Here is a 22,088-nt window from a genome sequence, read left to right as displayed (position 1 = left end):
TCTTTCCAATGTACCAAAAGTCTATGGGTGGTATACCGCTGAACGCGTGTGGTCAATTTTGAGAAGATCGCAAATTTTATCAAATACTCCATAATATTGGGTACCTTGATCCGTTTTGATACTTTTCATGGGACCGAATTGAAGTATGTTATTATTTACAACAGTTCTAGCTAAGGTAGTTCTAAATATTGGACGCAGTAGTTTCAACCCCCAACAAAAAAGCTAAGGTATTCGCTGATTTATCTGGTATTGGGGCAAAAAATAAACCGTCAAACGGTTTTATTGGGGTTGTTTTTTTTTCACACCTTTCGGTATAACCGGTTAATATCTAAATGTCCTCCTGTTGGCAAGTTATTAAATTGTTGTAGTATATTATATACCTGGTCTCGACTTGTCAAGGTTTTTCAAATAATAATACGGTAGTATTTCTTAGAATACAATTACCGATTTTCTCAAATAGATCTATGATTAGATATTTGAATATTATGAATATTTTGCCATGGCTATCTTATTTGGTAGGGTGCAGAGCTACTTGGGCACTTCCATGATTCATTTTGGCATGGGGGGTTTTCTCGCCCGAATTGTCTGAAATTTTGCAATAAGATGCACTTCAGTACGACGCAAATTGTGGAAAAATATGAGCTCAGTAGCTTTAAAAAGAAACCACTGCCGAAGTGAATCAAAAGGGCCACGAGTAGTATTATAATCGTATATAACCGATAATCCAAATGCCCCATTTTTATGTGGGCCTTCCTTAGCCGAGTGGTTAGAGTCCGCGGCTACAAAGCAAAGCTACGCTGGAGGTGTCTGGGTTTCATTCCCGGTCGATCCAGGATCTTTTTGTAATGGAAATTTCCTCGACTTCCCTGGGCATAGAGTATCATCGTACCTGCCACACGATATACGAATGCGAAAATGGCAATTTTTGGCAAAGAAAGCTCTCAGTTAATAACTGTGGTAGTGCTCATAAGAACACTAAGCTGAGAAGCAGGCTCTGTCCTAGTGAGGACGTAATGCCAAGAAAAAATAAGAGGCCCCATTTTTATTAGATTGTTGATAGGATTTCTCACATTATATGCAGGGAAACTGTATATGAGCTAGTGAAATAACGATTTTTAGATGATAGGAATACACTATGGGCGGTTTCCATACAGACTGACGGCCAAAAATATTTTTTCCATCTCATGTCGTATTTATGAGTTTTATGATACAAATTTGATGTTTTATTTTCAAAAACAAGTTTTCGAGGCTAACTTTTGAATAGGGCCTATAGCGAAATATTAAACTTTGTTACTTATAATGCATATAAGCCATTTATGCGATTAACGTTGTGCAAACCATTATAAATATTAAAACTTACATAGAAACGATGATATGAATAATAAAGCGAAATTCCGTTTTCTAAATTAGTTTTTAGCTGTTTTCAATAGAAAATGGTTAAAAATATTGGAAAAATTCAAAAACCCTTTATTGAAAAAGTGCAAATTTGTGCAGCTAAATTTTTCACGATCCTTTAGTTTACATCTCAAAGTACCCTTGGAACTGAATTAAAGCCTGGGACAACTTGGGACAAAAAAGCACTCGATGTGTTAACTATAAGCTTATTCGATTTTGTTAACCGCTTTATAAAAAAAACATCATAAATATTCTTTTATTGTTTCTAGAAAGCCTTTTTTGTAAGCTTTCAAATGGTGTAAAAACATTTTACGTAAGTATTATAGAAAAAGAGGTATATTCATTTGAATAAACCATAGTTTTTGTTAATAAAAACAAGTTTTTCTCCATAGGCTCAACTTCGGCACCTCATATCTGAGTGTGCAATGCAAATCATGCCCCTATATTTTGGGGATTTCTTAGCAGACATTTTTACAATGAAATGGTGAACAAGAATTGAAATTTGGGGCACATCACTTTTTTGATTATTGGCCACCTGATAAGCCATAGTGGAATATGAAGATGTGGATGCAGGAGTTGGATCTGACCGCACGGATAGATAACTATCTGTTGTAGTATTGATGCACCCCTCGGTGCTCTTCCGTTATACCGGTTTTACCTACCTATACGAGTGACAGCTCCTACAGCTGCCATCATTATCGTTCAAGTAACCGGCGCGTTAAGATCGGTGTTTTCTCAATAAAGTGAATTGATTAATGTTAAACCTGTGTTTTGGCTATTATTAAAACATGGTGTCAGAAGCTGACGCAGGCTTCTAAGTATTTTCGGCGTCATAGTGAGAAATCGCGAAAATAAAGTGTACGAACTTTAGTGAATAACAAAGCAAAGTTTCGCTTCGGTACAGTCGCACCGGCGGCCATTTTGGAATACAGGTATGTTCCGTTTTTGTCACGTTCCGATTTTGTCACGCTCCGTTTTTATCACGTTCCGTTTTCGTCAACAAATTATTCCGTTTTTGTCAACATAAAATAGTGATGAAAAATTTATCCTCTTTTGCTAGAAATCTTAGCCTGAAAATAATTTTGTGTTCAAGTGTAATGGGTTTCTAGCAAACGCGAGTGGTTGGAATCTTATTTCAGGAGCAGAGATATGTTGTACCGTCTTCACCTTGCTTTAGTTTTGATCACCGTCTTTACGCACAATCTCAAAAGAGCACTAGGTGTACACAGCATTAGCGTGGTGTATACTTGCTGTAGCCATTTGTGCGACACATTCTGGTCTTAGGCACAGTTCTAAATATGTAAATGATTTATTGGGAAACCACATTTTTGATAAAAGCAATTTGCCTAATTGATTAATTGCTCACTTTAGAGTTGAATGTGTATAAGCGTAACAATAGATAGATTTTTAAGATATCCTATGTTTGATTGAGCTTTTCATGAAAGCCTCACCAAGGTTTGCAGTAAATGTGGCTGCAAAGCAAAGCTTAAGCAAAGCTTATGCTCAAAAAGCAATGCATTAGTCTTACTTTGTAAGTATCTGAACAGAAACAGTTTTGAATGTTTTTTTCTAGCTGTGATAATTTACAAAATTTACACTAAAACAAGTGCTGGTAGAAAACCTGAAAAACATTCAAAATAATTTAAACAGTCGTTCACGTCATCGTGCATAAGTTTAAGTTCACGGATCAGCATGGTGCATCGTGCAAAAGTTCGGGGTCACAAGAACTTATTTTAAACACGAAAGTTATGCAAAAACACACTATATTTAACTATATAACGCCCATTATTTACGTTTGAATATCCCATAAAACACCCACAAAACAATTTTGTATAGTTTGCAGGGGGTGAAACCAAACTTTTGCTTTTGAGTGTACGCCGTTCAAGAGTATATTGATAAGTACAAAAAGTACAACGTTTTCTATAATCACAAAAAAAAGAAATGGGTGGCATGCGGTATGGAAGAGAAGCGAAAATTCTCGAATATTTTGGCACGTTCTGGAAATAGTAGCTTCAATCAGGAAAGAAACATCAAAGTATGTCATGATGATATTTTTCGCGTTGTTCATCGCCTACTTCTAATTATTGTATATTAACACGTGCACAATTATCCAGGTGTCAAACCAACCGGAAGCTCACGTGATTGTGTACGAATAATTACGCGGAAAGAAGTGTTGTGAAATTACTTAAATTATAGCGAAAGTTTGAATAGATCAGCTTTTGCCGAATCGCATACGGTTGCCGAATCCTCAGTAATAAAACCAGGATCGATTTTTTTCTTGGTAAGTCAAAACATTACACAAGCTAAAATTTAGTTATTATAGCGACTTTATTCTTCGTGATGTTTTAGATAGTTCTCACCCAGGCTCATACTTAACCGACGCAGAACTTGCTTCAAATCGAAAGGTAATTCTGAATGGCAAAATGTGTTTAGAAAATAATTCTAATTAGGTGTGTATTATATTATCGAACATCATGGCGAAAGGAAATGAAATTCGTGAGAAAATCAAACGCAAAACCCTTACTATTAATCAAAAACTCGAGATTCTTCAATTATTGAAAGACAGAGCAATGTCAAAAACTGATATTGCCAAAAGATTTGGTGTAGATCGATCTGCCGTTCGAAAAATTGAAATTAACGAAAAGAAAATTCTTCAAACTTCATCTATGGGATATGCTACGAATCAAAAGAAAATATATGTGACATCAGGGAGACACCATCGCCTAGAACAAGCACTATTTTATTGGTTTCTACAAATGAGAGACAAAAATGAGATAATTACTACAACTTTGGTAAAATTGCAAGCTCGTAAGTTTTCAAATGAAAAAAAAAAAATGCAAAATGGTTACATAACTTTAAAAAACGGTACGGCATCCGCCGCCTCAAAATCACAGGCGAAAAGCTCTCTTGTGATGGGAAGAGCATAGAACCGTTTAAAGAAGATTTCTTTACTTTTTCGTTACTCAGATTGGACTATCGGCTGATCAAATATATAATGCAGACGAGTCTGCGTTTTTTTTTTTTTTTTTTTTTTTTTTTTTTTTTTTTTTTTTTTTTTTTTTTTTTTTTTTTTTTTTATTTTAATTTCTTTATTAGTATCATTCCAAACATTACATTCATTTCTTATATCTAGGTATTCTGTGTTATTTGACAACACTATCATCCTAATTTGGTAAAACAAATTTAAGATTTTATTAACATTTTGTCAACAACATATTACATTTCATTTGCCGTAGCAGTTCAGTTTTTTACAGGTGAGTTGATTTCACCTGCTTATAAGAGAAAAAAAAAACGTTTTTAATATACTTAACCTAACTTAACCTAAACATATAACGCATTAATCGTGGCAATAGAAGATTGTAACGATTTTTGCCTGAAATTATTAATGATTGTATTTGACATTTGTTCCAATGTTTCAACATTGGATATTCTATGTAACTCATTGGTACTATACCAGGGAGGAAGCTTCAGAATCATTTTCAAAATTTTATTTTGAATTCTCTGCAGAGCTTTCTTCCTGGTATTACAACAGCTTGTCCATATTGGTACAGCATACAACATGGCTGGCCTGAAAATTTGTTTGAATATCAACAGCTTGTTCTTAAGACAAAGTTTTGATTTTCTATTAATAAGGGGATAGAGACATTTTACATATTTATTACATTTGGCTTGAATGCCCTCAATGTGATTTTTGAAAGTTAAATTCTTATCTAGCATGAGCCCTAGATTCTTAACTTCATCTGACCAATTTATTGGAACCCCTCTCATCGTGACAACATGTCTACTTGAAGGTTTCAAATAAAGAGCTTTTGGTTTATGTGGGAATATTATTAGTTGAGTTTTGGAAGCATTAGGAGAAATCTTCCATTTTTGTAAGTATGAAGAAAAGATATCCAAACTTTTTTGCAATCGACTACAGATGACACGCAGGCTTCGTCCTTTGGCGGAGAGGCCTGTGTCATCCGCAAACAAAGATTTTTGACATCCCTGAGGTAGCTCAGGTAAGTCAGATGTGAAAATATTGTATAATATTGGTCCCAAAATGCTGCCTTGAGGAACACCAGCTCTTACAGGAAGTCTTTCAGATCTGGAGTTCTGATAATTTACCTGAAGTGTACGATTTGACAGATAACTTTGAATTATTCTAACAATGTATGTTGGAAAATTAAAGTTTTTTAATTTTACAATCAAACCTTCATGCCAAACACTGTCGAATGCTTTTTCTATGTCTAGAAGAGCAAGACCAGTAGAATAGCCTTCAGATTTGTTGGAACGGATCAAATTTGTTACACGTAAAAGTTGATGAGTGGTCGAATGTCCATGGCGGAATCCGAACTGTTCATTGGCAAAAATTGAATTTTCGTTGATGTGGGCCATCATTCTGTTCAAAATAACCTTTTCAAAAAGTTTACTGATGGAGGAAAGCAAACTGATTGGACGATAGCTAGAAGCTTCTGCAGGATTTTTGTCTGGTTTTAAAATTGGAACAACCTTAGCATTTTTCCATTTGTCAGGAAAATATGCTAATTGAAAACATTTGTTAAATATATCAACTAAAAATGATAAGCTACTTTCTGGAAGTTTCTTGATGAGGATGTAGAAAATTCCATCATCGCCAGGAGCTTTCATGTTTTTGAATTTTTTAATAATAGTTCTCACTTCTTCCAAATCAGTCTCCCAGGCATTTTCGAAAACGTTTTCTTGATTGTGAATATATTCGAACTCCTGAGTAACTTCATTTTCAATTGGACTAGTAAGTCCTAAATTAAAATTGTGCGCACTTTCAAACTGCATAGCAAGTTTTTGAGCTTTTTCGCAATTAGTTAGTAATAATTTGTTTTCCTCTTTCAATGCCGGTATTGGCTTCTGAGGTTTTTTCAAGATTTTAGATAATTTCCAAAAGGGCTTAGAGCCAGGGTCCAATTGAGAAATTTTATTTTCAAAATTTTTGTTTCTTAATTGAGCAAAACGTTTCTTGATTTCTTTCTGCAAATCCTGCCATATAATTTTCATAGCAGGATCGCGAGTGCGTTGAAATTGCCTTCTCCTCACGTTTTTAAGGCGGATCAAGAGTTTAAGATCATCGTCTATAATCACGGATTCAAATTTTCACTTCACATTTTGGAATTGCAATGCTCCGGGCTTCAACAATGGAATTTGTTAAAGTTTCAAGAGCATTGTCAATATCAAGTTTAGTTTCTAAAGAAATGTTAATATCAAGATTGGAGTCAACATACGTTTTATATATATTCCAGTCGGCTCGTAAATAATTGAAAGTGGAGCTGATAGGATTGAGAATCGCTTCTTGGGATATTTGAAATGTAACAGGGACATGATCAGAATCAAAATCAGCATGAGTAATCAGTTGGCTACAAAGATGACTAGAGTCGGTTAAGACCAAATCAATCGTAGATGGATTTCTAGAAGAGGAAAAACATGTGGGGCTATCAGGGTATTGAATTGAGAAATATCCTGAAGAGCACTCATCAAATAAAATTCTGCCGTTGGAATTACTTTGAGAATTATTCCATGACCGATGTTTGGCATTAAAGTCACCAATGACAAAAAATTTTGACTTATTGCGAGTCAATTTACGCAAGTCGGTTTGGAGCAAATTAACTTGCTGTCCAGAGCATTGAAAAGGCAAATAGGCAGCTATGAAAGTATATTTACCAAACTGTGTTTCAACAGAAACACCTAAAGTTTCAAAAACTTTAGTTTCAAATGATGAAAACAGTTGATGTTTTATACGCCTGTGAATGATGATTGCAACTCCCCCACATGCCCCATCAAGTCGATCATTACGATAAACAAAAAAGTTAGGATCTCTTTTGAGTTTAGATCCAGGTTTTAAATACGTTTCGGTAATAACTGCTATATGCACGTTATTAACCGTAAGAAAATTAAACAGCTCGTCCTCTTTACCATTCAGAGAACGAGCATTCCAATTTAAGATATTTAAATTATTATTTGGATCCATTAGAAAAACGTAATCCAATAACAATTTGATTTGTAAATTTTACACCTACTTGGACTGCTTCAGTCATAGTGGTGGCTTTGAACATTGCATCAATCATTAGATTCAATTGTTCAGTTAGAAAATTAAAATCAGAGGCAGACATGTCATGTGATTTCCCACTGGAATTTCCGGTAGACGAAGAAGCGGAGTTACCTGTGGCGGTAGGGTTTTTTTCCATTTGATTTGAAACAAGTAGAATGGGTACCCATGGATCGAACAGGGGAGGAGTTCGAATTTCCTGCTACGATATCGGCAAAGGATTTACCGTGGGTAGATACATTCGAAATTGAAAGATTCGAACGGCTACCCGACGGATTGAAATTAGTTTGTGAATGAGCATGATTATGATCTTCCTGATGGGTATGATTCATGATCAAGCGATCGTTAACTGAAAAATGAGCATTGTTCGATACTCTACCAGGCAAATTCCGGAAACGACCGTTATCGTAACGGATATTATCTTTCATCTGCCTGGCACGAGCCTCAATGACCTTTTTGCGTGAAGGACAATTCCAAAAATTGGACTTATGGTTAGCCCCGCAATTACAACATATGAATTTGGTGGTATCTTCCTTCACTGGACAGACGTCTTTGGCGTGAGAAGAACCTCCGCAAATCATGCATTTAGCATCCATGCGACAATTTTTTGTACCATGACCCCACTTTTGGCACCGACGGCACTGAGTGGGGTTCTGGTAATTTCCTCCAGGTTTCTGGAAATGTTCCCATGTCACACGGACATCAAACAAAAGTTTTGCTTTTTCTAAAGCTTTAATATTATTTAGTTCTTTTTTGTTAAAGTGAACTAAATAAAATTCTTGAGAAAGCCCTTTCCGAACAATGCCAGATTGGGTTCTCTTTTTCATAATGATTACTTGGACTGGGGAAAATCCAAGTAAATCATTTATTCCATTTTTGATCTCTTCAGGTGATTTATAGTCACTTGAGAGACCTTTCAAGACAACTTTGAACAAACGTTCAGTTTTGTCGTCATAAGTAAAAAATTTGTGCTTCTTCTCTTCAAGATGTCTGAGAAGAAGCTCACGATCTTTAAGAGTTTCCGGCAAAACGCGACAGTCTCCTTTCTTTGCGATTTGGAAGGAAACCTTGATTCCCCTAATGGAGTTCAAGATCTCCTGCCTAAATCCTTCAAATTCGGAACAACTGACCACGATAGGCGGCACTCTTTGCTTCCTCACTTGAATCAAAGAGCCTGGGCTAGAGGCTGCTTCGATTTGGTGTTCGGAAAATTTGTCTAGAGCATCGAACTGATTGCTCATTTCGATACAATTATTCATTTCACCCTTGGAAGAAAGTTCGCATTCCGGGGAAGCGTCCTTTCTTCCATTCTTGCCACGTGTAGTGACAGTTTTAAAACCCACTTTTTTGGAAGGAAGTAGTGAATTCAGAGATTCACCCTTCCTTTTGTTTGTTGTTGATACCATGTTTAATTAATAAACGAAAGAAGACGTGACCTTCGAAAGGTTTTTTCCCAAGACGGTGTCCAAGAAGGATTACCACCGCTAGCTTTCGCCAACGGGTCCAACGAAAAATCGAAGGCACGGGTCCAAACAAGGATCGTAAAGGGATCAATAGTAGAAAAAATAGTACTGAAAAGTACTGTTTTAGTAGCACTGAAAAGTACCGTTTTTAATTTTAGCACTGAAAAGTACTGTTTTTGTAGCACTGAAAAGTACTGTTTTATTGCTTTAGGTAGTTTTTAAGAAAACTTCCAAGAGCAGAGAGAATTCGTGTACGCACAGCACGAAGGTACGATGCGCACTGACGAGTCTGCGTTGTTTTTTAAATCTCTACCGGGACATTCCCTTGTCCACAGTCAAGAACAGTCTGCTCCAGGTCTGAAAGTAGTTAAACAGAGAGTAACCTTCATGCCCTGTGCGAATGCTTCAGGTACACACAAGCTGCCCATATTGATGATCGGGAATTCGAAGAAGCCTCGAGCTTTCAAAAATGTAAACATTCCTTTGCAGTATTCTTCATCAAAGAACGCCTGGATGACTCGTAATATTTTTAAACAATGGTTTTTGGAGTCATTCGTACCGAGAGTAAGGCAATTTGCTGAAGAGAAAGGGATTGAACCGAAGGCCATTCTTGTTCTGGATAACTGTTCGGCTCACCATTTTGAGGACGACTTAATTTCAGATGATGGGCTAATATCGGTATGTTTTCTACCTCCAAACGTCACACCTCTTATTCAGCCTATGGACCAGCACGTTATCCAGGCTATAAAGTCCAGATACCGAGAAAAACTGCACAATGAAATTGTGTTTGCCGATAACGATGCAGCATTAAGTTTGAAGAATGTCAATCTCAAGCACGTAGCTTTTTGGCTTCACGAATCTTGGATGGAAGTTTCACAAAAATTATTACAGAGATCATGGAAGAATATTGGATTAATTGTTGGCTCTAACTTAATGCACGAAGATGATGTTCCTCTGGCTACACTTTTCAATATGCCGAGTATTGACATGGAACCACAACCGCCAGAATTTCTTGAGGAGGAATTATGTGTAGATGATTTTAACGATGCAGAAATTGTTGCAATGGTGAACGATGAACCTGACTGTGAAGACGAACAGATGGAAGCAGATGAAGATCCCGAAGAATCAGAAGAGTCTGCTGATTTTGAACTTGATTCACCTGCAATGGATATTGAAAGCAATAAAAATCGGCAAGCTGTTCATTGCCTAAGCTTTGCAATCAATTGGGCAGAAGAAAACGGCTTTGATCTTGCGGATATTCTACATCTTCGTAGAATCAAAAGCGCGGCGTTGGACAAATGTTCGGAGCTAAAATCTGAAGGTACAATTATTTATAATAGTTTGTTTAATGCCCAGTTTATAATATAAACGTTTTATGCATACTTTCAGGTACCGGAGTTTAGCTTTTCATTGGCTGCCAAAAACCAAAGCTGACGTAATGTAAATAAATTGAGCTCTCTGTATAAAGATTTAGTAACTAAACATACATAATAACAGTTAAGTAGTGATAAGATTAGAAAAACAACAATAGATTAAAAAAAATCAATCAAATTGTCATCAACTTTTGTGAATTTCTTTCCTGGAAAAGAATCGTTGTTGTGAAGTATATTGCACTGGTAATTTGTGTCGTTATTTTAGGTTTTTGTATTTTTTAAAATTCCTTATTACTTTATTAAAAATATAGTAATAAAAGACATTTAACTTTATTATCATGTGAAGCAGAACCTAAGGCATCATGAAAAATGCTTATTCTATAGAAGGAGGGGAGAAATCGCGTGAAATTCATACATAAATTGAAGACATTCCATACAAAAATTTGTCATTCCATACAAAAAAAAAGGTGATTGAGAGAAGAGGACGAGCATTTTAAGCTTAAGCGTTATGTAATTTGTGTATCAAGCCTTATGAAGGAATCACTTTATTGAAAAAAAAAATAAGCTGCATATTGAAGCTAATCGCATCGTTCTCATTGAAATAATATATTTATACCTTAATAAATACACAAAGCATGATGGTTTGAAAGAAAATATCATTTTCTTATAGATCCCTTTCAAAATTAAAAAAAAAAAATGTTAAAGAAAATTATTCCGATTTTGTCACTGTTCCGTTTTTGTCAACTGAAAATCTCAATCCGTGTTGATAAAAACGGAACATACCTGTAGCGAAAAAAAGTGATCCGGAAAGCCTCATTGAAATGGATGGAAAACAATTCCAAATGTTCTTGGAACATCAAACGAATATTTTTACGCAGCTCATGAATACAGTATCAGCTGCAGCCAGACATGGTTCCTCATCGATGCAATCGTCCAACCAACCTCAAGCAAGTACATCAGGTGTTCCGGTTCCTCAGCCGTCGCCTCTGGCATTGGAAGGAGATATGTCAGAAAACTTCGAATTCTTCCAGCGTAGCTGGGAAAATTATTCGAAGGCTATTGGTATGGACAAGTGGTCAGTAGCTGACAACGAAAGGAAAGTGAGCATTTTGCTAACCGTCATCGGCGAGCCAGCAAGGAAGAAATTTTTTAACTTCGAGCTAACGCCGCAACAGCTAGCTGATCCCCAAGCAGCGCTGGTTGCAATCCAGGAGAAAGTGATATCAAAAAGGAATGTGATAATCGACCGTCTTGATTTTTTCTCCGCTGGCCAATCGACTAGCGAATCAATCGACGATTTTTGCTGCAGATTAAAAGTGCTGGCCAAAGTAGCCAAGTTGGGGGTGCTGGAGAAGGAGCTTTTGGCTTACAAGGTTGTAACAGCCAATAAATGGCCTCAACTTCGAACAAAAATGTTGACAATCACGGATATCACATTCGAAAAAGCAGTAGATTTGTGCAGAGCGGAAGAAATTGCTGCCAAAAGGTCTCAGGAACTGGGAATCTTCCCCGAGGTGAACAAAATCACAAAGTTCAAAGGATCATCGAAGCAAAAACTTCTGAGATGCAAATTCTGCGGTGACATACACGAGTTTGCAAAGGGCGTTTGTCCGGCCTTGGGTAAAAAGTGCCACAAGTTCAAGGGCAAAAATCACTTTGAAAAGGTCTGCAAGTTTGCTGGAAAATCGAAGAGCCGTAAGCAAAGAAGAGTGAAGGAAGTGAAAAAAGACAATAGCAGCTCGGAATCGGAATGTGATAGTGAAAGTGAATCACCAGATTGTAGCGGCCTAAAGGCGGCTCGGAGTCTGCTACTGACTTCCGGACTGGATTTTAAACGAGTGGCTTGAGCGCCACCTCCGAGGAGGACCACTCGTCGTGTTTACGGTGCCCGGCTAGGTACTGACCGAAGAGTCAGCTTTCAAATACTTAACAGTGTTCGGGAACAAGTGAGCAGACTCTTGCTTCAACCTGGCCTCGACGGAATCTAACATTTCAAAAACTGAGACCACACAAACCTAACCAACAAATCCCGACAGACAACCGAATCCTAGAACTCGACCTGACCCTTTTTCTCATCACGGGCAGAGATCTCCCAACCACTTCGACTCCATAACGCTTTGGAAGGCGGATTCCTCAACAAAAAACGGGAAAACTCAAGACAAAACGAAACGTGAAACGTACTTCAACTTTCTCAACTATCACTAACTAACACATGGCTTTTAGGGAAACAAGTACTTCAAAAAAGACATTTATTAACATTTAACTAATCTACATTTTCGTTAACGACTTTTCGGCCGACCTTTCTTCGTCTTCTACTATCCCCCTTCCTAACGGGTGCACGACGTTAGGCATAAATACGTTAGGCATAAAGACGTTAGGCATAAGTACGATAGGCATAAAAACGATATGCATAATGGACGTTTGGCATAATAGATGTTTGGCATAATGTACGTTAGGCATAATGGACGATAGGCATAATTTTCAAAATGAAAATAGAAATCGTTTACTGGTAAAGTTTATTGACTTTTTTGATCATTTTTTTCCTATCTTTATTAACGAAATTTTTAGCCCTGAGCTAGTTTATCTCGGGACCAACGGCTTTACTTCTCTTCCAAAGGAAGTCGTAACTATGACTTTCACGTCATAAGTGACTATCTCGGGGATGGGATTTGATCCCAGGTCCTCGGCGTGACCATAGAGCAAAGCCATGCTGAAGATATCTTAGTTCGGTTCCTAGTCGATCCAGGAGCTTTTCGTTTTCTTCACTTTCTTGGCCATGAAGCATAATCGTGTATCGTGCACAAATGAGAAAGCCAAGAATAAGAACGACGCTGTACATGATCTGTTGCTCATCTTTTGGGTTTGGTTCTACACATATAACTGGCAAATTTTTCATCGGAGATTATCCCTTCTTTAAATTGAAGGCTGTTCTTTATAGTTTTGATGTCAACAAAATTATTGGAGTTAGTGCTGCTAATGTCTTAATCAGAAAATTTCCCTTCTTCTATAAATAAGCTGTTCTTTCAAGACATTAATGTCTTTATTGCTTTTAATATTTCCATCATACATTTACCCTTCTTTGAATCATAGGCTTTTCTTTATACTTATACTGTTAATTAAATGGTTGGAGGAAAACACTGTTTGAGAAATCACCTTCTTCCAATATATGTTGTTATTTGTATTTTTAATTTTCTAATAGTTTTTGGAATTGTAGATGTAAATATTTCCATCCGAAATATTTGTTTCGACTTGCTGTTGATTGATTATGAGTAACACTGGGTAATCAAATAAGTTGTAGGAGCTCTATGCAATAACATTGGGAATATAATTTTGCTCCTAAATGCACGCCATGTTTAATGCTGGATACTGTGCTATGTTGAATTTGAACTTGACTTTTGTAATTAAAATAAATATTTAATCAAATTTTACTTCATAAACTCGACGAATTTCGAGGAAATTGATTGAAAATTATCGAAAATTGTTTACATAAGTAGCAAAGGAACCGTTCTCACTACATTTAATTGATAAGCAGACTCAAAGTAGCAACGCCAAGAAGATAGTTGTCATACTACCAGAAAATTATTGCTGAAGATAATGTCACCTATCATAACATAAATTCTTGACTTGCCTCTCGATTATTGTCTTCAAGGTACTCATTAGCACTATAAGTATTTTTTAAAAAGACACACTACACGTTAATGCTTCCAGTGGACTGTTTGCCCTTTGAAGGAAGCACCACACTAGACAACGGACTAGCATGCAACGCCCAGTGGTACAGTCGGAAAACATTCCTCTCGAAAAGTTTTCGGCCTGAGCGGGAATCGAACCCAAACTCCTTAGCACGATGCGGCTAAATGCCTCGGTGACACTAACCGCACGGCTACGAAGCCCACAAGTATTAATATTTATATGGAAGATTTCCCTTCGTTAGAATTAACTCAATTATGTAAGAGAAATATAACAAAAAAATGTCATAAACTCATTAAAATAAACATCTTTAGAAACAAATAACACTTTGATTGCACATCGCAAATTTAAATTGATACTTACAAAAATGGATTGAGCTGGATTTTGTAATGATAACAATAACAATGGCAACCAAATTTCCTACATATCTGTCATTCGGTTCATGGTCGCATTTCATAGCACCGAAAAAAGTCAATCCAATCCACCCTTTCATAACGCTTTTTGTATGAACATCGCACTTTTTTATGAGCTGTCACAGCTCACAGCTTAAGGACAGATACCCACCCCCATCAGCGTAATTGAATTTGTAAATGGGCCCGAAAATTTGTCGATATGAGACGAGTTTCAAATGACACACGCGCAAGTTATTTTATGCCAAACGTCCATTATGCCTAACGTATATTATGCCTAACATCCATTATGCCTAATGTCTTTATGCCTAACGTCCATTATGCCTAACATCTTTATGCCTAACGTCCTTATGCCTAACGTCTTTATGCCTAATGGGGTATACTCCTTCCTAACTAACGTGTGCGGTTCTAATCTCTACTCTCTAGCGCTTTTTGTGTGTCCGTGCTAATCTTCTTGCATGCAACGTTGCGTTTTACTCACGGTTTGTCGAAGCTCACTCTCCGAACTTACGGCATGATGGCGTTGCCGATGACGTAGGCTACCTCAGGATGGCTTACGTTGCTCCTACGAGATCACGCTCATTCACGAGGGCGTTGAGGCGTTTCCAAGGATCTGGTCCCAACGGGATGACGGTAGGCGAATGGTATTCTGCCTGGAGTGCGTTGGTGACGTTCGCAACTCCTTTCCGGCCTCAGGGCGCCGGCGAACTTTGGCACCAGAACGTGGAGGACGCGCGACGTGATGTGGTGCAGCGGGACGTTTTCGCTCGTTGCTTTGTGCGATGTACGTGAGCTCTATTTTTAGAAAATAACAGCCGAAGCTTGCGCTTGGCTAGACGGACACAATTAGCACATATAGGACACACAATAAATGTAATTTACCTTTGAACTGGTCAACTCGAGTTCAACACGCACAACGAATTACCGCACAATCTAGCTGACTATTTCAGGCCTAAACGGGGATATGGGGACAATTAATACTGGTTAAAGAACACTTCACGTTTTAAATAAACTCACGAAATCACACCACAGGAGAAACTACACTACGCGATCCTACTTCTACCACGATCTGGAACAAAGTGGACGAGAATATTTCTGTTCTTCCTCAGATAGGATCTCACGGTATGGCTCCCGGAAACAGAAACCCGACGGTCTCCGTTAATTATGTTTGTGTGATCTGAGTTATTGAAATCTCCGTCGCGATTGAATAGCCTTTTCTTGTCATTCCGTTACAAAGCCAAGTATTCAAAAGCTGACTACTTCGGGGTTCTCTAACACGGTAACGAAAACACGAACAGTGATTCTCGGTCTTGCGCATCTACGCTGCGTATCGGATAACCTATCTACGCTTGAAGCAGTTGTATGCAATTTTCTGAATTGTTCGTGTCATTTTGGTTTTGATCATGTCCATGTAACTTTTGTTGATTAATTTAAATGTCTTTCAATTTAATTGACTAAGTTTTAATAGAAAATAATAAATAAATAAACAATTAACAAATAAACAAATAACAAAAAGGGCTACCGTTACAAGATGAATCTGAAGAAGAATATGAAATCGGCAAGATCTATGACAACTCAAACAATGGTGGAAGTGTAATGGCAGCAGTGAATCTAAAGTTCAGTAAATCATGGAAAAACATTTTGTGTGAATTGGACACTGGTGCGAATACTAGTCTTATTGGACATGCAACGCTATCAAAGCTATCAGGGATTCGTGAACCAGTGCTACTGCCATCTAAACTTCGTCTGCAAAGCTTTGGAGGCAACCCAATCAACGTTCTCGGACAAGTGAAGATACCATGTCGTCGTCAAGGCAAGAAGTTTCTCTTGGTGTTGCAAGTCGTAGACGTTGACCATTGTCCACTGTTGTCGGCACGAGCTTCCAGAGAACTTGGGCTCATCAAGTTTTGCAACACCGTGTCGTTTGTAAAACAAGAGCCAACAAACCAGGTTGCTGATTCGGACAGATTGTTCAATATATTTCGTGTGGAGGCACAGAAAATCATCGACCGCCATGGAGAACTGTTTACTGGATATGGCAAGCTTCCAGGGACGGTAAGTTTGGAATTGGATCAAACAATAAAACCTTCGATTCAACCACCGCGTCGTGTGCCTATTGCAATGAGAAATAAGTTGAAGCAGGAATTGGAGTCTCTTGAGAAGGACGGCATAATTACGAAAGAAACAAGTCACACGGATTGGGTCAGCAATATTGTCATCGTGCAACGTGGCGGAGAGGAAGCCGGAGTCAGAATTTGTCTGGATCCAGTTCATCTAAACAAGGCGCTCAGGAGACCAAATCTACAATTCGTCACCCTTGACGAGATATTACCCGAGCTTGGTAAGGCTAGAGTTTTCTCGACGATGGACGCTAGAAAAGGTTTCTGGCACGTAGTGTTGGACGAACAGAGCAGCAAGTTGACTACATTTTGGACTCCATTCGGGCGTTATCGGTGGACACGTCTTCCTTTCGGAATTGCTCCAGCCCCAGAGATTTTCCAAATCAAGTTGCGGGAGGTGATAGAAGGTCTGGCCGGAGTCGAATGCATCGCGGACGATTTGCTGGTATACGGAATCGGAGATACCATCGAGGAAGCATTAGCAAACCATAATGTGTGCCTGGAAAGGTTGCTTTGTCGTCTGAAGCACCACAATGTCAAGCTAAACTTGTCGAAGCTGAAATTGTGTGAAAAATCAGTTAAATTCTACGGACACGTACTCTCCGACGAGGGTCTCAAACCAGACACTTCAAAGATCGAAGCTATCCGTAAGTATCCAAGACCAACTAACCGCAAGGAAGTTCACAGATTCGTAGGAATGGTGACGTATTTGGGACGTTTCATCCGTAACTTGAGTGCCAGCTTGACTAATCTAAGGAATCTTATACCGGAAACACAACCTTGGAAATGGACACCTGTGGAAGAAAACGAGTTTAATCAGGTGAAAGCGATGGTATCTGATATAGGAACGCTACGATACTATGACGTTAATCTTCCCATAACGATCGAATGCGATGCTAGCAGCATTGGTCTCGGGGTGGCGGTATTTCAAAATGATTCGGTCATAGGATATGCTTCAAGAACACTAACATCTACGGAAAAGAACTATGCCCAGATCGAGAAAGAACTGTTGGCTATAGTCTTTGCATGTGTTCGTTTCGATCAGATAATAGTAGGCAACCCAAAAGCAACAATAAAAACTGATCATAAGCCATTGCTATCAATTTTCAAAAAACCATTGCTGTCGGCACCGCGCCGTTTACAACACATGTTGTTAAACCTTCAACGCTATAATCTCTCTGTTGAGTTCGTCACCGGAAAAAGTAATGTGGTTGCCGACGCATTGTCCCGTGCACCGTTGCTGAACGTGGAATCCAAAGACGAATACCGAAAGGAAAACATCTTCAAGATACTCGAAGCCGTCGAAGAAGTGAAGCTATCCAATTTCCTCTGTGTTGCAAGTTCCAGACTGGATGAGATTATGCAAGAAACTAAAAAGGATTCAACGATGCAGCTTATTATCGAATACGTTCGAAACGGATGGCCGAAAACAGTTGATGGTGTACCAGACTGTGTTAAGGTGTATCATGGATATAGGAACGAGTTTTCAACTCAAGATGGATTAATTTTCCGCAATGATCACATCCTGATTCCCCATGTACTCCGTAAGAAGTTGATTGAAAGTTGTCATGCTAGCCACAATGGTGTGGAGGCCACTTTAAGGCTAGCCCGTGCCAATTTGTTCTGGCCTGGTATGTCAAGTCAGATCAAGGATGCGGTGAGTAGCTGTGACGTGTGTGCAAAATTTGCTGCATCGCAGCCGAATCCCCCGATGAAAAGCCACGAGATTCCCGTTCATCCGTTTCAACTTGTGTCAATGGATGTCTTCTTCGCTCAACTGAATGGTGCCAAAGGAAAGTTTCTCGTAACCGTTGATCACTTTTCCGATTTCTTCGAGGTGAATCGTTTACCAGATTTGAGTCCCGAATCCGTTATTCATGCATGCAAGCAAAATTTCTGTCGCTACGGAATACCACAAAGAGTAGTGACAGACAACGGTACTAATTTCACTAGCCAGAAGATGGTCAAGTTCGCAGCTGATTGGGATTTCGAATTGGTTTCATCTGCGCCGCACCATCAACAGGCCAATGGAAAAGCGGAAGCGGCGGTCAAAATCGCGAAGCATCTCATGAAGAAGGCCGAGGAAAGTGGAAATGATTTCTGGTACGCACTCCTTCATTGGCGAAACATTCCAAATATGATTGGTTCAAGTCCCGTGGCAAGATTTTTCTCACGGTCCACCCGATGCGGCGTCCCTACCGCTGCAGAAAACCTTCTACCAAAGATAGTGAAAGATGTTCCAGCTAAAATCGAAGCGAATCGTAAACGCTCAAAACTGTATTACGACAGGAAAACTAGGAACTTACCAGAGCTATCTGTTGGTTCTCCTGTTTATGTCCAATTACATCCGGAATCGTCAAAGCATTGGACTCCAGCTACCGTTTCCCATCGGTACAATGACAGGTCGTATACAGTGAGTGTCAATGGTGCCGATTACCGTCGTTCGTTGGTCCATCTGAAGCCGCCTAAAGTTCCCGATACGCTACTAAGCCATGGAATGCCATCCTATCCTGACGGTTCACTTGATGACAGCACTCAGCAATCCCATACAAGTTACAACGATAATTTTGCTGCAGAAAGTATTCCGAACCAGGTTGTAACTGAAACACCAACTATGCCTTCGACGCCTACTGTGACATCACCAGCTAAGCAACCATCAACAAGCGAGCTGAATTCGACGATGACCACAACTAACTGTAAATCGAAGGGGGTTCCGCCCGTCATACCGACAAAAATAGACCGACCGAAAAGGGCAGTTCGAGTACCAGAAAAAATGAAAGATTTTCGTTTGGAGTTTTGATATTTTTTAAAGAACAAGGAGGATGTTGTAGTATTGATGCACCCCTCGGTGCTCTTCCGTTATACCGGTTTTACCTACCTATACGAGTAACAGCTCCTACAGCTGCCATCATTATCGTTCGAGTAACCGACGCGTTAAGATCGGTGTTTTCTCAATAAAGTGAATTGATTAATGTTAAACCTGTGTTTTGGCTATTATTAAAACACTATCCGTGCGGTCAGATCCAACTCCTGCATCCACATCTTACATGCTGATAACATGCTCATTTCACGCAATTTTCCCTATTTATCAGATTTTTCATATGATTTATCATATTATACGCAGGTAAACCGTTTATTAGCTATTTACATAACGCTTCATAAGCGGTAATAGCCTAGAGAAGCGAGTGCATGAATTAAAACTGCCCGACGGATCGGTACCAAGCTCATTTTACTCGAATCCCCCCATTTATCAGGTGTTCAATAGGATTTCTCATATTATATGCGGGGAAACTGTTTATGAGCTATTGAGCTAAAGGTAAAGCTCGTTTTACCCGAATTCCCCAATTTATCAGGTTTTTGATAAGATTTTTCGTATTATAAGCAGAGAAACTGTTTATGAACTATTGAAATAATATTTCCTAAACGATAACAGACTGAGTATGTAAGAGCAGGTGTTGAAACTGATCGCACGCATCATAAACATGCCCATTACACCTGTATTCTCCATTTTATAAAATTTTTCATAAGATTTATCATATTATATGCAGGGAAACCGTTTAACTCTTGGAATAACGTTTACTTAGGGATAATTGTCTAGAGAAGGAAATGCATGAAACATTAAACTGCCCGCTTGAATTGGTATTAAGCTCGTTTTACCCGTATTCCCCCATTTATCAGGGTTTTCAAAGGATTTCTCATATTATATGCATAGAAACTGTTTTTGAGCTGTTAGAATTACGTTCTTTAGGATAGAATGTAAAGATGTGAGTACAGGAGTTGGACCTGACCGCCCGACCTGACAGGAGTTGGACCTGAGAATGCTAACGATCCATTTGGTCAATAAATTGTAATTATTGCACGTGGCGTTCGAGAGCAGCAACTCTCACAGACTGCAACAGCATCGAGTCGTTCGGGTGATTTATGTTTTGCATAAAATTGGTAATAACTTTCATATTTACTGATAATGCAGCCTTTAACAACCTAATTATAATCTATTGGACCATTGAACACCCCTTTGTTTGCAAACATAGCACAGAAAATAAAAAAAAATATTCGCCTCATTTTCTTGATCATAATGAGTGTGAGTCAGCGAATGTTACAAGTGTTGACACACAGTGATCGGGGCCAACCAGCGGGTGGTGTGTGTCTGTCTTGTTTTCGTTCATAGATCGTTATCTTTAACGAACGTTAAATGTCATGCGTATTGTATGAATGCAGGCGGATAAATGGGCTGAAAATACCGGGTACCCCCGTTGGTTTGACCACATTTAATCTGAACACTTTTTAATCCGTATCCCGCTAATTTGCACATCGTCCAGATTGAAAATGGTTCAAACTTCATTTAGCTCATGGAACGGAGTGAAGTGAGATGGAACGCCGTGGAACGGAACGCAGAATCAAAACAAAACAGTGAAAGAGGTAACCAGAAACACGTTTCTAGGGTGACTAGATGTTCATGCCGACCCGATGGTTTGTATGAGGTACCGTTCAGATTAACGGGGGTGCACGGTATGGCTTGTGTGTCAATGATCGTTAAATATTCCAAAGCCTGCATGTTTCGCACAAATAAATGACTATTTGATATTTTTCTACGAAGTACGATGCGGAAAACATACAAACAATTGAATAATATCTATGAAATAAGTCATAAAGCCATTTGAATCCATTATTTTGGTTATAAATTTTGCTCCTTTGCCCCTATTGACCAATGCACAAGTTCACTAATTTGACGTTTTAGCGGTGCCGAATTCACTGGTTGTCATGGTCACGTAAATAACACGGCACCGCTCAAACGTCAAATAGTGAACTCATGCATCGGTCCATAGTGATGCATCAATACCCATAGTGAGTCTCATAAGAAATCAATGGATTACGCCACTAAAGGAATCGTTCGTAAAATATACCTCCACTAAAGGACAGTGTTCCTATTATTGGTGCAAAAGCTATTGCAGAAAATTTTGAACAAATCGCGATTTTCATATATTTGAATGATAAAAAAAATGAAATCTATCGACTGAGACGTTCAAATCACATATTTCATTATTTTAATCGCATATTTCAGCTGTTTTTCCTTAGGTGCACCACTAATGGCACATTTACCCTACCTGATTCATGCTCGCGAACGCATTATTGTCCATGGTCCTATATCGCAGCTAGCGAATAGTTTTGCTCTCGCGCTCTCTCATTTTCTTCACTTCGCACATTTTTATCACTAGCACACCTCATGTCTATAGCTTCCTCCGGCTTTTGCAGTTTCGGTTCACAAACGAGTTGAACGCCAGCCAAGCACGGTCTCGCGCATAGTAATTCTAATCATTAACACTTTGATCGATTGACGATCGAAGTCCACACTGGTTTCCGAGGTTACAAGATATTCAAAACTATGACCTCGTCGACAGCGAGCAACGAAAATTTGATCGTATATGGAGGACCGGATCCGGTAGATCTTCTGAACGATGGCTCGCTGGGGGAGATGATGATCAAAGAACTGAAGCTGCAGCCAAAAAATATTGGACTGGTGAGTGTTACTAGGCGATCGATGCTTATGTATTGCATCAATAACTCATTCAGATTGATATGAT

At 38.7% G+C, this 22,088-nt stretch overlaps 1 protein-coding gene across 1 annotated transcript in view; it reads left to right on the top strand.

The window, feature by feature from the left end:
• The window catches only part of LOC23687863 (4-coumarate--CoA ligase 1), a 33,559-nt gene that overhangs the window by 9,230 nt on the left and 2,241 nt on the right, over positions 1-22,088 (top strand). Inside the window, exon 2 of the mRNA XM_021856611.1 lies at positions 21,760-22,024. Within this exon, the coding sequence (XP_021712303.1) occupies positions 21,890-22,024 (135 nt within the window). The 5' untranslated portion in view covers positions 21,760-21,889. The remainder of the gene's footprint in view (positions 1-21,759; positions 22,025-22,088) is intronic.

Source organism: Aedes aegypti, chromosome 1 (assembly GCF_002204515.2).
Source record: "Aedes aegypti strain LVP_AGWG chromosome 1, AaegL5.0 Primary Assembly, whole genome shotgun sequence".
NCBI lineage: Eukaryota > Metazoa > Arthropoda > Insecta > Diptera > Culicidae > Aedes > Aedes aegypti.
The sequence above is the reverse complement of the archived record's forward strand: the minus strand, read 5'-3'. Positions and strand labels throughout refer to the sequence as shown.